The 17,908-nt window shown below is 44.5% G+C and overlaps 1 protein-coding gene across 1 annotated transcript in view; it reads left to right on the top strand.

Annotated features, from left to right (window-relative positions):
- The window catches only part of UNC80 (unc-80 homolog, NALCN channel complex subunit), a 2,774,722-nt gene that overhangs the window by 1,152,268 nt on the left and 1,604,546 nt on the right, over window positions 1–17,908 (top strand). Inside the window, exon 25 of the mRNA XM_069225668.1 lies at window positions 15,130–15,295. Coding sequence (XP_069081769.1) covers window positions 15,130–15,295 — 166 coding nt within the window. The remainder of the gene's footprint in view (window positions 1–15,129; window positions 15,296–17,908) is intronic.

Below are 17,908 nucleotides of genomic sequence, written 5' to 3'. Positions count from 1 at the left end.
AATGTACACCATAATATGTGTGCACTTAACAACAAACTTGCATCACTGTTGTCAGTTCTGCCCGATGTGACCTCCCCATCAACCTCAAGTGAGAAATACATGGTCAGACAAACCTTGAGACCTAGGTCTGAAGCAACTGATTGACAGATCACAGGTGGATTGACATGTAGCCCGGACACACATGCCTGAACAGGAATAACCCAGATCGATCCCTCTGATAGGCAGCAACACCACAATAGTCGTAGGAGATTGGCCCCCAATAAAACACATTTTCCAGAGGGGTGCGCGTTCCCAAAACATCATAAAAGTTAGACCCCACATAAAGTTAGGAATACTCAGCCAATCAGAACACAACACACACACAACATGAATTGATCACACGCTCTCTATGCCGGACATGTTACCTACTGGCCTGCATGATGTTTACACACGGTCGAGACCCACCTGCACACTTTATCAGATGGTCAGATTTATGACTCGGTGACTAGATCTGACTTCCTTCCTCCAAAGAATCCATAGAATTGTTTTTGTATCTTTCGAAAATTGTATGTAGTTGCCCTTAGAACTCTGTAACTTTGAGAGTCAGCCATCAGCCCCTCACTCTGTACTGCTCTTCCAGCCACTGCATTTAATTAAACCAACTGTTTCTGTTTTACCAAGTGCCTTGTCTTTCATTTCTTTAAGGTAAATACGCAATTGAGCAACATAGAGTAGAGCCCCCACAGGGTAGTAGTAAATCTGACCTGCTATGAGACCAATCCCACAGCAAAGTACCTTCTCAAAGAGCTTAGTGATATCTAAACTGGGCTAGACAGGATGCACAGGAAGGGCACCATAGGAGAGGATACTGTTTGACCCTGAGACTCTTGGAGGCATCAAAACTGCCTAACCAGTGCACAAATATATCCGCTCCTTATTCCATCTGTGGTCCTAGGGTGACCCTATGTGCATCTGGGGCTGTCTTCATTAACAACAAATGGACCCCAGACATAGAGTTTCAGTGCAGAGTCATCCATCTCGATGATACGTAGGGAAATGGGTCTCGTATGGAAGGGTTGGATAACAACATCGATACCCGTGTCTGCAAATGTGGGACACTGAAATAGATAGGTGTGCATAGATAGGAGGGAAGGGCAACCCCTAATTGTACCGAAACTCAGGCTGTATTCCTTGTTTCAGAGGCAAAGGAACCATTCTGCTGGGTATGAATAAAAATTGTGGCACAATCCTGCACATTCAATTCAATTGGGCACCTCCACGCTGATGGACACTTACTGGCAATGCAGCGAGTTTGCATACACTCAGCTCGTACCTGGATGGCGTGGCCTTTGCGCCCTCATTGGCTGGGCTCAGTACAAGGACATTCCAGAGGAATTCAGACTGTTCAGTGACTCACATGTATCAGCGGGAGGGTCCATATCCTTCTTCACCTTGCATACAAAAGCGAACACCCGCTGGCTTCAAATGACCTGGTGGGAAATGCTCAAAATGTTGAACACCACTGAGTTCGGCCTTAATGCTATCAAGGAAGAACTGAGAGCCATCCATCTCATGGTGATGCAACATTGGTATGTGTTGGAGTTTAGTACCTCAGTGGAGGGTGAAGTATATACAAAGATTGGTGCATCTTGCTGTATGTTCATACCTGGCAATGACATGGACAATGGAACTCTGACGTTTGCCATTCAAGCATTGTACCGACTACAAAAAGACATGCGTGAAGAGGGAGGTTGTCCTGAGCAGGAGTGGTTCTCAAACTGATTCTCCTGGCTCCCTTGGTTGCTGACCATTCTGTGCACACCATTTTTGCCCGTTTTCAACTTATTAATGTTTTTGGGTGGTTTCCTACACGTAGGGGTTTCCTGATGTAAAAACGCAGTCCTCAAATCGGGTAGAATGCAAGTAGCTAGGGAAGTGAGATAACAAGCCCCCAACAATCTGTCTGTGATGACAAATGGTTAGATGGTGTAGGTAAAAATTCAGCTTAGTTGAGAATGTTAATATTAGAATAGTCGATGTTGATGCACATGATACATCCACATATAAGAATGAAGTTGCATCACCACTATTATAGTCCACTGTCGTAAACTCTCTATCAACCCTGACACTAAGATACATGGTCAGGTAGGCTCTGAGACCCAGGCCTGAGGTCATTGACTGATAGGGCACAGGTGGGGTGACGTGTGTCAGAAGATTACCCATTAAATCAAACTTTCACAGGAGCAGATGCCTTTTACCCAACTCCAGCCAACAGATGCATGCTCAGACTTTAACTGATTATCTGAACCCTGCATCCGCTAAGGGGAAAAGGGAATGGGAATGGGAATAGAAAAAGAGAGACCGCCTCCAGATCCAGTCCCACTTGAACATAGGATATTCAGGGGGTTATTCTAACTTTGGAGGAGGTGTTAATCCGTCCCAAAAGTGACGGAAAAGTGACGGATTTACCACCAGCCGTATTACGAGTCCATTATATCCTATGGAACTCGTAATACGGCTGGTGGTATATCCGTCACTTTACCGTCACTTTTGGGACGGATTAACACTCCTCCAAAGTTAGAATAACCCCCTCAGTGTGTATCTCTGAAAACCTGAACCTTTCTTCTTATTGGGATTTCTTTAAAGGAAGGACCTGGATCTTTTGGGAGACTAGCCTCTCTCTAAGAGAACAATGTTAACTTAATATCTTCTTTTCTCCAGGAGACAGATGTTTCCATGGTTCTCTGGAGAACAGTTCAAAAGTTCACAACTATACAAACTACTAATGTATTGTACAGGAAATGAAATGTCCTTCTCAAGGTTCAGTTTTCTCAATCACAGTCTCTAGGAATTAGTCTGAGCACTGAGGTTTGTCTCAAAGACTGACAAGTCTGCAAAGCAAAGAGTTCTTGAATATATATGTACATATATATATATATATATATATCGGCAAGTCTGGAAACCATACAGAAGAATTCCTTACTCTAGTTGCTTGAAGTTCTGTTAAGCCAAAACAAATTCTCTTCAGAAAGCCGATAGCCAGTTCTTGGAAGAAGGAAAAAAATTCAACTTCTTCAAAAGGGAAAAAGTAGCAGGTGTGCACACCGTAACAAGAAAAATAATTAATTACTCAAAACTGGAACAATTCTCCATGAAATAAAGCGCCCCAGGAACACTGCTCATTCTCCTCAGGATGACAGTTGAAGTGCAGGGCTCCCAGAGAGAAACAGTTGGAAGGAAGCTTCAGCACAAGACTAAGGTAGAAACACTAGAGCGCTGGCCTCACAAGGATTTGCGGCCACCACTTTAAGTGGCAGTTAAACCTGGAGAAGCTAGTTCTAAGAACAGTCCCACAAGATCCACTGGTTTGAGGATGCTGCTGCAACCAATGTGGGTACAAGGAAAAGGGGAATCGTTTTTGCTGATGGAAGAACTTAACAACGCTGGCAATAGTTTTCCTGACAGTACCCCCTCCAAAGAATTGCTCCCACAGATGGTTTGTTGGGGAAAGTGTCGTTAAATTCCTTTTTCAACTTTGGAGCATACATATTTTGGAAGGTTCCCAAGACCTTTCTTCTGGGCTAAAACATTTCCAATCAATAAGGTAATATAATGTTCCTTTTTTAAACTTGGAGTCTAAAATTCTATTTACTTCATATTCTAAATGTGAATCTACTTGGATAGGATCTGGAGGGGTGGTTGTCCTAACATTGGGAGTAGTGAGACATGGAATACTGGATGAACCTTAATTTGAGGGGGTAAGGTGAGTTTGACTGTTACTGGATTTAATTTACAATTTTTATTTTATTTTAAAGGGTCCTACATATGTAGGCTGGAATTTTTTGTTCCCTCTTAAATGTAAATGTTGAGTGGATAGCCAGACCTTCTCACCCTCGCAATAACCAGGGTTGCCTCTCCTCTTTTTGTCACCATGTTTTTTGTAAGAGACCTTTGCCTTGGTCAAGTGTTCCCTAGCGGATTGGTAGGTCTTTTGAATTTTCTTACTGAATTTATTTGCATCTGGGACCGAGCCTCCTGACCTTCATAAGATAATGTTTGGGTGCCTACCAGTGTTCAAATAGAAAGGAGAATAACCAGTGGAGGCATGAATAGCATTGTTGTACGCAAATTCTGCTGTCCAAATGAAATCTGGCCAATCATTATCTTGGTCCAGACGATATAAGCGTAGGTCCTGATCTATCTCCTGGTTAACTCTTTCCTTCTGTCCATCTGTTTCCGGTTGATAACTGGTAGAATAACGTGAGTCTATTCCAAGTTTTTTCATAAAGGCCCTCCAGAATACAGAAACAAATTTGGGGATCTCGATCTGAGATTACAACCATCTGAATGCCATGAGCTCTCACTATGTGCTGTAAAAATAACTGTGCTAACTGCGAGGCTCTAGGAACCTTCTTCAGAATGATGAAATGACTCATTTTAGAAAAGGTGTCTACGAAGTCGTGCTACGAGTGTCGGGCTAGGAGCCCGAAGGCTTTGAGGTAGCAGTCCCTAAAGCTCATGGCAGCCTGACACTTGACTCTGCGACGCTCACGATCCTGTTCGAGAGGAAGGTCTGGAGCTCGACCGCGGAGTTACCACCACTCTTCGTCCTCTAAGTCATCAGGACATTCGGGTCACAAGAAGAAGAAGTAGAAGAAAGACAAGCGTTCTTCGACTTCACCCCGTCGATCGGATGATCCGACGTGGGAAGAGCGTCGATGCTCTAGGCCTCTGTCAATGGAGCGTTCTTCTGGGTCGGCTCTGCGATTCCCCAACTTCCCGGGAGCCGGAGCCACCCCCGCCCAACTCAAAGAATTTTAGGAGGCCATGCGCCTCATTTTTCGGTGGTCAGACCCTCCTTCGGAACCTTCGGGCACAGATGAGTCGGTTGGGATCCCTTTGGTTTCGAAGCCTTCGACCTCGGCTCCGGAGGGCCCCTCCGGATCCAATCGCGGATCCGTCCCAACCCTGGTCGTGCCACGGCGACCTTCCCCGGCGTCGGGTCAGACGTACGATGCTCCCGACGTTGGTTGGGCCCACAATCGACGTTGATCCTATACTCATAACCGACGACTCGCAGACGGAACAAAGTCGATCAACGCCGATTCCTTTCTCTATGGGCTCTCCTAGGCCCAGGGTTGATTCAGACCCTTATTGTTGTGGGTATGGATACGGGGAGAGTATGGAGGGGTCGCTGGGCCCTTTAGAGTACCAGCTTGACCCACAAATGGACTTGGTACAGGATTTGGGTGATGTCAGTGGTCTAGACACCTCCCCTGACACTGGTATGCTCTCTCCTCCTAGCGTGGCTACGGAAGAGGGTGCTTCTTACTCTATGGTGGTGAGAAGGGTGGATGAGGTCTTGGACCTCGAGCTACCTTCTGTGGAGGTTAGGCCTAACATCCTAGCCGACGTGCTTTAACCAGGGTCTTCTTCTTCCGAGCACCTTTTACCCTTCAATGAAGCACTGACAGACGTCCTTTTGGGTACTTGGTCTAAACCCAGCACAGGGGCTCCGGTGAATAGGACGATTGCCCGCCGCCATCGGCCTGCGCCATCAGACCCAAAATTCCTCACCCAACACCTCACGCCTGAGAGCCTTGTCATCCAGGCTTCTTCTTCATCTCTCTCATTTCCTGCTGCACCCCCGGATAGGGAATCAAAAAGATTGGATAATTTGGGGAAGAAGTTGTTTTCTTCCAACAGTCTAGCGCTGCCGTCCGTGAACACCGCATGCCTTTTTGCCCGCTATTCCCATACTCTTTGGGATACGGTTGTGGAAGTGCTGCCTGCAGTTCCAGAGGAGGCCCGGGCTGTCCTGTCCCAAGCCGTAACAGATGGGAGGGATGCAGCTAAGCTCATGATTCGTTGTGGACTGGATACGACCGACTCTCTGGGCAGATCGGTTGTATCGACGGTGGCATTGAGACACCATGCCTGGCTGAGAACGTCTGGCTTTTTGGGGGATGCCCAGCAATCCTTGATAGACATGCCCTTTGATGGCACACGTCTCTTCGGAGACAAGGTGGACTCGGCGCTCGAGTGCTTTAAGGATTCCAGAGCCACGGCCTGGTCCCTTGACCTCGCGCCTGCACCTAGACCACAGCAGACTGCCTTTCGCCCCTTTCGAGGCTTCGGCAGGGGCACCCAACTGCGTCCTTTTCCACCTGGCCACAGTCCTGTGCATGCTATACAGCCCCTGCGTGGCTGCGGACACGGGATCCCACGTTCCCGGGGATCAGGGAGCCAGTGGGTTGCCCAGTCCACCCCGCCCCCTCCACAAGCCTCCAAGCCTTCCTCATCCGCAGGTATATCAGGAGCCAGTAGGTGGCAGGATATGCCATCACCTGCCCCAATGGCAAGCCATTACCTCGGACAGGTGGGTACTCCAAATTGTCCGAAGGGGCTACTCCCTCCCCTTCGAGACATCTCCTCCATCCATGCCACCTTCATACAGCCGGATATCGAAGGATCATATGGCGCTTCTCCGTGAGGAAGTCCAAGACTTTTTGGCCAAAGGAGCTATAGAGAGGGTTCTGTTGCCAGATGTACGTCGTGGTTGCTATTCCCGCTACTTCCTGGCTCCAAAAAAGGACCAAGGTCTTCGACCTATATTAGATCTTCGGTCCTTCAATCTCTTCCTAAAAAAAGGAGAAGTTCAAAATGTTAACATTGGCTCAGGTCCTATCTGCCCTGTATCCCGGAGACTGGATGGTAGCGTTGGACTTGCAAGACGCATATTTCTACATTCCCGTCTTGCCGTTCCACCGGTGTTACCTACGATTCGTGGTAGGTCACGAGCACTTTCAGTTTACCGTGCTCCCCTTTGGCCTTACCAGTGCCCCTTGGGTGTTCACGAAAGTGATGGTAGTGGTGGCAGCTCATCTGCGCAGGTTAGGGGTCCCAGCCTTCCCCTACCTCGACGATTGGCTGTTGAAGGCGAACTCGCCCCAGACAGTCCTCTCCCACCTCCAGACTATGGCGAGCCTTTTGCATTAGCTTGGGTTCACTATGAACGTGCCGAAATCACACATGACTCCTTCTCAGACGCTCCCTTTCTTCAATCAATCAATCAATCAATCAATCAATCAGGGATTTGTAAAGCGCACTACTCACCTGTGAAGGTCTCAAGGCGCTGAGGAGGGGAGTGGGGAGGTGCTGCTACTGCTCGAACAGCCAGGTCTTGAAAAGTTTCCTGAAGGTAAGGAGGTCTTTGGTCTGGCGCAGGTCGGTGGGAAGAGTGTTCCACGTTTTGGTGGCCAGGTATGAAAATTAGTTACCACTGGTTGTAGTTCTGCGGGCACTTGGAATGGTTGCGAGGGCGAGGTCAGCGGAGTGTAGAAGGAGAGTCGTTTGTTGAGGTATTTTGGTCCGGTATTGTGCAGTGCTTTGTGAGCATGGGTAAGGAGTTTGAAGGTAATTCTCTTGTTGACTGGGAGCCAGTGCAGGTTTTTCACGTGGTCTGTGATGTGGCAGTGGTGGGGGATGTCCAGGATGAGGCGTGCAGAGGCATCCTAGATGTGTTGCAGCCTCTTCTGGAGTTTGGCTGTGGTTCCTGCGTATAGAGGGCATTGCCGTAGTCTAGTTTGCTGCTTACGAGGGCTTGGGTGACTGTTCTTCTGGTTTCGGTGGGTATCCATTTGTAGATCTTTCGGAGCATGCAGAGGGTGTTGAAGAAGGAGGAGGAGATGGCGTTGACTTGCTGGGTAATGGATAGTGAGGGGTCCAAGATGAATCCTAGGTTCCGTGCGTTGTCAGTGGGAGTTGGAGCGGTTCCAAGAGTGGCAGGCCACAAGGAGTCATTCCTTGCGGAGGGGGTGGAGCCGAAGATAAGGACTTCTGTCTTGTCCAAATTGAGTTTGAGGCAGCTGCTCTTCATCCATTCAGCGATGGCCTTCATTCCTTCGTGGAGGTAGGTCTTGGCGTATGAGATGATGTTGAGGTTGTGGGATCAGGCGATGTTAGCAAGCGGGGCCATGTAGACGTTGAAGAGGGTCGGGCTGAGGGACGAACCCTGGGGTATGCTGCAGGTGATTCCGTTGGCCTCCGAGCGGAATGGGGGGAGGCGGAGTCTCTGGGTTCTGCCGGTGAGAAAGGAGGTGACCCAGTCCAGGGCTCTGTCACGGATTCCAGCAATGCTGAGGCATGAGCGTAGGGTGTGGTGGCAGACGGTGTTGAACGCAGCCGAGAGGTCCAGGAGGATGATGGCCGCTGTCCACTATGGTTCTGATGTTGCCGGTGGAGGCGATGAGGGCAGTTTCGATGCTGTGGTTGCTGCGGAATCCAGATTGGGAAGGGTTCAGGGTGCGGTTCTCCTATAGGAAGCGGGTTAGTTGTCTGTTGACGGCCTTCTCAATTACTTTTGCCGGGAAGGGGAGCAGGGAGATAGGCCGGAAGTTCTTGAGGTCCTTTGGGTCTGCCTTGTTTTTTTTTAGGAGGGCGTTGATCTCGGCGTGTTTCCAACTCCCTGGGAAGGTGGCGAATTTGAAGGAGCTGTTGATGATCTTCCGTAGTTGGGGTGCGATGACAGAGCTTGCTTTGTTGAAGATGTGGTGAGGGCAGGGGCAGATGGAGAGCCAGAGTGGAAGGTGTTCATAATTTCGATGTTGTCGTTGACGGGGGTCCTGGAGAGCAGGAGGTTGGTTGGAGGTGAGTCTGTGGTGTTGGTGGTTGCCAGGGGGGTCTGGGTGCTGAAGCTGTCGTGGATGTCTGCAATCTTGCAGTGGAAGTGCTGTTCTGGATACAGGGCATATCCTCTAGAGAAGCAAGTCCAGGATATTCAGGATATTTTACCGATGTTTCAGCCTCTATCCTGGATTTCGGTGACAATTACTCTGAGGCTGCTGGGCCTCATGGCCTCCTGCATCCTGTTGGTTCAAAATGCCAGATGGCATATGCAGGCGCTGCAGTGGGACCTGAAGTTCCAGTGGGTGCAGCATCAGGGGAATCTCTCCGATAAGGTCCAGATCTCGGAAGGGACTGCGAAAGACCTGCAGTGATGGTTAACTAATCAGGATTTGGCCAAGGGCAAATCCCTCTCCTTTCCCCAACCAGATGTTACGATCATGACAGATGCGTCACTTCTGGTTTGGGGTGGCCACATGGGAGAGGCAGAGATCAGAGGTATCTGGTCTCCGGTGGAAACCGGTCTCCATATCAATCTTCTGAAGCTCCGAGCGATTCCACTAGCATTGAAAGCATTTCTTCCCTCCCTCAAGGGGAAAGCAGTGCCAGTGTTCACAGACAACATCACCGCCATGTGGTATCAACACCACCGCCATGTGGTATTGCAACAAACAAGGCGGAGTGGGGTCGTGGACCCTTTGTCAAGAAGCCCTTGGCGTCTGGACTTGGCTGGAACATCAGGGCATTTCCCTGGTGGTTCAACACCTGGCAGGCTCCTTGAATGCCATAGCAGACAAACTCAGCATGGTCGAGCACGAATGGCGTATCCACCCGGAGGTGGCGCAAGTTCTCTTCCTGCCATGGGGAGAACCTTGGTTAGATTTGTTTGCCTCCGTAGAGAAAGCGCAATGTCAGCTGTTTGCACTTTGGAGTTTCCAAGGCGGCACTCGCTCAGCAATGCTTTTCATCACAACTGAAACTCAGGTCTTCTGTACACCTTCCCGCCAATACCACTTCTGCCCAGACTTCTGAAGAAGATCAGGCAAGACCGGGCCCAAGTAATCCTGGTGGCACCGGACTGGGCACGGAGAGTCTGGTATCCCGAGCTCTTGAACATGGCCATAGCTCCTCCGATCAGACTGCCTCTTCGGAAGGATCTTCTGTCGCAAAAGCAGGGGAAGGTCCTCCACCCGGAGCTGTCAACTCTGCGACTTCTTGCGTGGAGATTGAGCGGCGACAGTTGACGTCTTTGTACTTGCCACCCGAAGTCTGTGACGTTATCTTGGCAGCCAGGCGTCCCTCCATCAAAACTATATACGCCTGTCGTTGGAAGAAATTTGTGGCATGGTGCATCGACAATTCTGTCGATCCTCTATCTGCTCCTCTCTCTCAGGTCCTTCTCTTTATTCTTTCCCTTGCCCGGCAGGGTTCCACCTTGGGCACTCTTAAGGGATATCATTCCGCTTTCTCTGCTTTCTTAAGGTTACCTGATCATCCTTCTTTATTTAAATCTCCCATAGTGGGGAGGTTTCTTAAAGGCCTCACACATCTTTTTCCTCCTATCCCATTCATCATGGCCCAATGGGATTGCAACCTGGTCTTAACTTACCTTATGTGTACCCCGTTTGAACCGCTTCATAACTGTCCTCTAAGGCTCTTAACTATAAAGACTGTCTTTCTAGTTGCCATTACTTCTGCCTGCAGAATTAGTGAACTCCATGCTATGTCATCTAAGCCACCTTTTCTTGCCATACACCCTGACAAAGTGGTGCTTCGCACGAGGGCTTCTTTTCTACCCAAGGTAGTGACACCTTTCCATGTTGGACAGTCCATCACCTTGCCTACCTTTTATGCACCTCCACATCCCTCTCATGAAGAGGAGAGACTCCACTGTCTGGACAAAAAGAGTAGTGGCGTTCTATCTTGATTGCACCAAAGACTTCCGGGTGGACGATCAACTCTTTGTGGTATATGTGGGTGCAAAGAAGGGGAAGGCGGTCCAGAAGGGGACCATTTCAAGATGAGTACTCTTATGCATCAAAATGTGCTACACTCTGGCTAAAAAGCAACCCCCTGAAGGTTTGCGAGCTCACTCCACTAGAGCTACTGCTGCTACCACAGCGTTAGCACGGGGCGTTCCAGTCCTGGATATTTGTCAGGCAGCAACATGGGCATCTCTGCACACTTTTACCAAGCACTACTGCCTGGACAATCAGGTCCGAAGGGACGGCTGCATTGGCCGTTCGGTCCTACAGGTCTTTTTGGTGTGATCTTAAGTTTGCAGGCCCACCACCAAGGATGGTATTGCTCGGGTATCTATTCAAAGGTAAGGAATCTGCAACTAGAAGCCTCTATCAGATGTACAAGTTACTTACCTTCTGTAACAAAATATCTGGTAGAGACATATTCTACTTGCAGATTCCTTACTGACCCCCCCATCCTCCCTGCACTGCAAACTGATTTCTAGGGACAGGAACTTTCCCTTGAGGGCCCTGGTTTTGGTGCACCACTTTCAGCGTTCTTCATGGCCCTTCGCTACTGCAGTGGAAAGTCGTAAAAAGAAGCTGACGTCAGCGCACCGGGATGGTGCCTATATACGACTGCAACATTATCACGGCGCGCACGACGCCCACGGAGTCGACCAGTGCCACCTGATGGCGCGCAGGCACTGATTGAAGAAAAATTCTCCGGATCGAGTCTGATGCCTGGGGAAATTCAAAGGTAAGGATTCTGCAACTAGAATATATCTCTACCATATATTTTGTTACCGAAGGTAAGTAACTTGTACATTAGGACCGCATGCATATCAGCCTGTACTCCTGTCTAGTCTCTGCCTTACCTAGGTGCCACCATCGGCACCGTACAAGCACGAGTGTATCCTTCGGAGGAGAGTCTGTTACCAGTTCGGCTGAAGTGTCAATCTCTCATGAAAGTCTCTCATCCCACGGTGAGAACAGTCTCATCTCTCCTCAGCTCGATGATTTAGTGCATTTTTCTGACTCCGAATGTCCATCTCCACATGAGTCCACTTCAAATGGGAAAATAGTCTCATAGGGAGATGACTTATCACATCAATCTCCTCAAGCTACCATTGGTTCAACTAGCGTTGAAGGCTTTTCTCCCATACTTCAAGACGCTATCCCTGCATGTTCAGATGGACAACACTACAACCATGTACTACTTCAACAAGCTAGGGTAAACCAAGTCCAGGACATTGTCTCATGAAGCCCAGAAAATTTACATTTGGCTGATAGCCAGGTTCCTGTGGATAACTGCAAATCATCTCCCAGATGTTCAAAATGTTTAAGCAGACTATCTAAGCAGAGTCCTTCAGGAAGACCACAAATGGGTCCTTCACAACAACATTGTGCAAAGCATTTTCAGCACGTGGGGCACTCCCCACACAGATATGTTCGCCCTCACAGAAAACAAAAAATTCTCTGGCTTTGCCTCAAGGTGCTTCCAACTGGGCAACCAGGGAATGCCCTTTGGATCGACTGGGCCGGCAGATTTCTCTGTTCTTTCCCTCCAATTTCCCTCATTCCATCAGTTCTGAGGGCCAGCATGATCTTGATAGCTCCGGAGATGCCCCGGCAATGGTGGTTCACAGGCCTTCACCACATGTTGGAGCATCCACACATAAGGCTGCCGTGCAGAGCAGACCTTCTCATGATGTTCGGAGGACAGATGGTTGACCCTAGTTTCTCCTCTTTGAGTTTGGCAGCATGGCTCCTGAGCTAGTACACTATGTGAAGTATGACTAATTGCTTTTGTACTGTAATATATGCCAGGAATACATAAGGTAAGAGATTCTGGGAGATGAACAAGTTCAAGACGAGCATGCCACTTACCTATTACAAAGAATGCTGAATGTGGAGGTTCATTTCTTTGGGCTAATGGTACTTTATTTGTCAGGGAATTCTCAGTAATATGGATCTCTGACGCAATAGTGTTGTAAATATTATTGTTGACAAACGTTTTGTGTCAATAATATTGTTTACCATCAATCAAATAATTTCTTAAGCGCACTAATCACCCAGTAGGGTCTCAAGGCGCTGGGAGGGGGTGGTGAGGGGGTCCGGTTACTGCTCGAAAAGCCATGTTTTTGGGTGCTTTCTGTAGGTTAGGAGGGCCTGGGTCTTGCGTAGGTTGGTGGGGAGGGAGTTCCAGGTCTTGGCGGCGAGGTGGGAGAAGGATCTGCCACCACAATAATGTGATCGTATACTTAAATATTGTAACTACAAAAATATTCGGAAAAAATACAGTTGACACTAATATCATTCAGAAAATATTTAATACTATATATAGTTATATAAACACATACACACCCATATGTTTATATTTCGATTTTTATATATATATATTATATTTTTAATATATTTTAAATGCATTACTGAATATATATGTTTAGAAATGTTAATTTGACACAATATTCATTTTTTATATTTTAAATGTAATAATGTGTATATGTATATTCATATTAATAAGTGTAAAATATTATTGAAATGAATATAATGTAAAATACATATTTGTATTAATTATGTTACAATATATATATATATATATATATATATATATACACACACATATATTTACACATATATATGTATATATATATATATATATGAAACATACATACACAATAAAACCATGCCAAACATACAATTAATAACATATTCAAAATGTGATAATACAGAAAACATATTTACGAAAAAATAAATACAAAATAGAATGCTAATAAACAAATAATGCTATAAACTTAATTAACCAGCATTATGAAGATTATTGGATTCTAAGAATATTGAATGTACTCTAGTTTACATAATAATAGGGAAAGTGTTGTACTTTAGAGGGCTAAAATGTAATCTTCAGTCTGTGCATCAGTACGGAAAGCATTGGATTTTGGAGGGATACAATCAATCATTCCCACCTCAGTGTGTACAACTGTAGGGGAAGTGCTAAACTTAGGAGGGGTAACATTTACTATTTCCACTCCAGTCTCCAAACAGTAGGGAAAGTATTGCACTTCAGAGGGGTGACAATTACTATTCCCACTCCAGTCAGGGCAACAGTAGGGAAAGTGTTAGACTTTGGAGGGTTAGCATTTACAATTCCCACTCCAGTCCTTGCAACAATAGGGAAAGTGTTAAATTTTGTAGGGGTGAAATTTACTATTCCTATTCCAAACAGTGCAACAGTGGGTAAAGTGTTGAACTGCAAAGAGATTAATGTTACTATTCTTACTGCAGTCTAAACAAGATGAGGGAAAGTACTTCACTTCTAACATATTACATATACAAGTAACACTATGAATGTAGGAAAAATATTAAGCACTTAGTATAAAATGTATATGTAATAAAAAATACTTAAACCATTAATCAATTTACATAATTATTATTCAATAAAATAATTATCAATTAATTATTATTAAATTATGAATTAACTTCCCACACTATACCCCTACAAATCTAACAACCCGCACCTATAACATAACTTAAAAAATAACGAATCCATAATTTACATATTTACAATCAATTAAATAAATAATTGCTAAGTAGTAATGAATTTGTAATTATTACTTAAATAACTTACCAGCCTAGAGCCCCTACAAACATAACAACACACAACTAAAATATAATTAAAATTACTGTGTTTTCCATAATTTAGATATTTAAAATGCAATTAATTATTATACAAATAATAATGAATAATGAATTAAATATTAATATATTAACTTCCCACCTTTATGCCTACAACCTTTACAGCCGGCAAGTAACATATAATGGAAATAAATCAACATAATGCATTTAATAAATGCATATATAATACATACAATAAATACATAAATACATAATAAATATCAATCATATAATTTTATACAAATTAATAAATGATTCAGTGTTATTATTAACTTAATAACTTCCTACCTTATACCCCTATAAACTCAACAACCAGCTATAACACTAAAAAGTGCTATAGAAAATAAATGAAATATTCTACATAATTTAAGATTACAACCTATATTATAAGACATAACATTTCCATAAACAATGATCACACAAAAAATTATTATAACAACTAAAACACATTCAAAGTAAATAAAAAAACACTATCCCATTGATAATGATATTAACATCGAAATTATTTTAAACAATATTACTTACCTCAAAAAATTATATTCTTGTCAACAATATAGGTGCATCACGATATTTGTGTATCACAGTATTTGCTTTCAGATTTTTCTGCCTCATGATATTAAAAAATCAATGTTTTTGTCCAAACACCCAGTAATATTTTTAAAATATCTTCTGCAGCATAGATTACTCTTGGTTGTGAATATGTTCAGGTGCTATACACTTTTCAGATGTTACACCCACAGCAAAATTCAACATGTTGCATATTGTGATTTCCTGAGAGGGAACTTCAATATGTCATAACCTAGTGGGGGGGTTTTCACGAGGACATTAAGGAAATTGTCCTTACTTGTTTATGAAATATTTGTATCTGTTTTGCCTGCTACTGCAGGACATGGAGAGCTGCCGACTGCGCCTTGACCCTGAGCTTGACCGCCACAAGTATGAGAGGAAAATCAGCTTTGCTGGGATTCTGGATGAAAATGAGGATCCAAAAGACTCTCTCCACAGCAGCAGCCACACCCTCAAATCAGACACGGGCTATGAAGAGAAGAAAGGTACTGTTCCCTCACCCCCTCCGCCCCCGTCCCCGTGACACACAGATGAAAAGGAAGCTATCGGCAGTGTTGTACCTCATACTACTCTCCCAGGTCTTCACAAATAAGATATAAATACCCTGTTTACTGATGTCAGCCCTCTTGTTCCTCATGGCACAGTCTGCAGATGAGCACAGAACTCTAGGGCACCTGAATTTAAATATTATCTTTAACAAATAATTATCCCATTTGCAGTCTGAATCAGAGTAGCTGAAAACAAGTATTGCAGTTGATCACTTGTGTCACCCAACCACATTGGAAATGTTCATAATTTCTAGTTTATAGGTTGATTAAAGTTTCAATTTTCAGTGCATATGTATACAATGTGGAATGGCAATGTCTGCTTCCATTGTGCTTTTGATTTTCATTTTGTTTTCGTACTGTTTGCCTTTTGCAGATAATATTATAAAGGGACCTACTAATGAACAATTTGTAGGTTCTTTATAATAAGTTAATAGGTGCTGTTAGAAAAGCCCTACATGTGGTATATAAGAGCCTCATCTTTTATGGCATTGAGCAGACACACTCAATGAGATTTGCTTTGTTGCTTACTAACACTTAGCCTGAGTAAACAATGACCTCTTATAACCATGTACGGCATTTAATAAAGGGCCTATTAATCTTCAGATCACCTCTGGCCTCCAAGTATTAGATATGAAAATGCTTGTGTTTTAATAGCATGTCTCATAAATCATAATAGCCATGTAACTTTTCCAAGTCTTAGCTCAGCAAACATTTACTGGTCCTAGTTACATTTACATTTTAACTGGTAATTCCAAATTGGCCTATTTAGTTGACATTTGGTTTACTTTTTAGAACAGTGGAGGTCAGACACGTGAAAGTCCATTGTCACCTTTTGTCAGTTGATGTCCATTGGGGCAGAGTACTGTCTGTTTTTATTTGGTGGCCATGGTTAAACCACTTACAGATTCAAATCAAAAGAATGCTTAACCTGTGTACATTTGTCCATCTGCTATAGATATCTGGAAGTAATGGTGGCCCCGGATTTTACCATAATTTCTTCATCAAACATGAGTAAGCGCAGAGGCTGACTTATGATCTCACGCCATTGTGAAATCACTCATCAGCAATGCCAAATGTTGCTGTCATTGTGATACAGATTTGTGCCAGAAGATGTCTACCTACATCACCAAATTCTTTTGTAAAGCACAAGAAATTAGGGATAGCCAACGTCCACTGAAGTGGTGTTTCTGACTCCTTTAAATGAATTAATAAATATGTTCGGTACACTAATAATACTGTTAAAAAAGCTTTGCTTCAGGATAAATTCTGATGGGCAGTGATTCAAAGTAGAAGACTGAAAAGTGATATATTCGTACTATCTAGAATATACTTGTGTTATGGAGATGGTGGTATCTATTTTTAATCCAGAGAGCTGTGGCCATATGTTCATAAACAAAAAATAATTTATAAAGAATCTTTTGTTACAACAAAGTGGTAGAGACTGCAATTTACTTTAAAACGACAGGACTTTGCAATGGCATGGATCCCAAAATGTGTACATTCTGAATGTTCTTACTTTAGCTATTGTTGCTAAGTGTTGCATAGTGCATCCCAGGCTGGATAGTCAAACAGCGCTGACTAGGTTTGAGGATAGGTAAAATGGCATAGAGTATTGCAATGCTGAGAAGATAAATTCATCATACAATCTACAATCCATCAAGATACATTTATAATTTTTTGCAGCATGAGAGTTGCATTCAGCAATTTACAATGTGACCTATGTTAAGTTATTTTTAAATTATAGTAATTTGGTCCCAGGGTATTACCAGTTAAGCTTTGTGGACCTGTGTACAATAATGCAAATACTGTACTTCTTAATTTGTCTAGCATTTTCTACTTTAACTTTATTATCTTAATAATTGCCATACACAGTACAACCATAATTGCTGTACATACATAATACAACTTTAAAGTGTGTTACTCAAAACAAAGAATAAAAACAATTGCAGACTCTTAAGAAACTAAAAGTCTAAAACTGCACAAATAATACAGGAATGATGGCTGCTTAAACAGGAACTATTCTGGTCCCGAAGGTGGAATAGCAGTTGTTTTGTAATGGAAATTCTAAAGAAAGAGTTCTAAAGATGCATAATTTCTTTTCTTAAATCAGTCAAGTAGGCTGTAAGTTTTAAAAGGATGTGTTCTCAAAACATTAGTACCTGTTCAGCAGACGGAAAAGGCCATCCACTGACGTCCTGATGGTCAGGTTGCCACCAGTGCGGCCACCTTCCCGCAGGCTCCATTAAGAATTTCCCCTGGGTCAGTGGACTCGAACGTGTTTCTACCCTCTGGCCCAGTGGGAACCTACAACATTGAAGCTGGCTCATAATAGAGCTGGCGGCAATGATGTAGAGCGTAGAGTGCACCAGCACCTGTCGCGATCGTGACAGGGCTGGCCAGGGAGACCCTTGCATTGACCATGCCAAGTGCACCCTGTCTCCGCTAGCAGTTACATGGAGGTGCTCCTGACACTTAACTGCCATCTGCTGAGAAGGGACTCGTAATCCCCAGGGCAGCGCTGCATGTGGTGCTGTCCTGGCGGATTAGGAC

Source organism: Pleurodeles waltl, chromosome 3_1 (assembly GCF_031143425.1).
Source record: "Pleurodeles waltl isolate 20211129_DDA chromosome 3_1, aPleWal1.hap1.20221129, whole genome shotgun sequence".
NCBI lineage: Eukaryota > Metazoa > Chordata > Amphibia > Caudata > Salamandridae > Pleurodeles > Pleurodeles waltl.
This window is presented reverse-complemented; position numbering and strand designations above follow the sequence as displayed.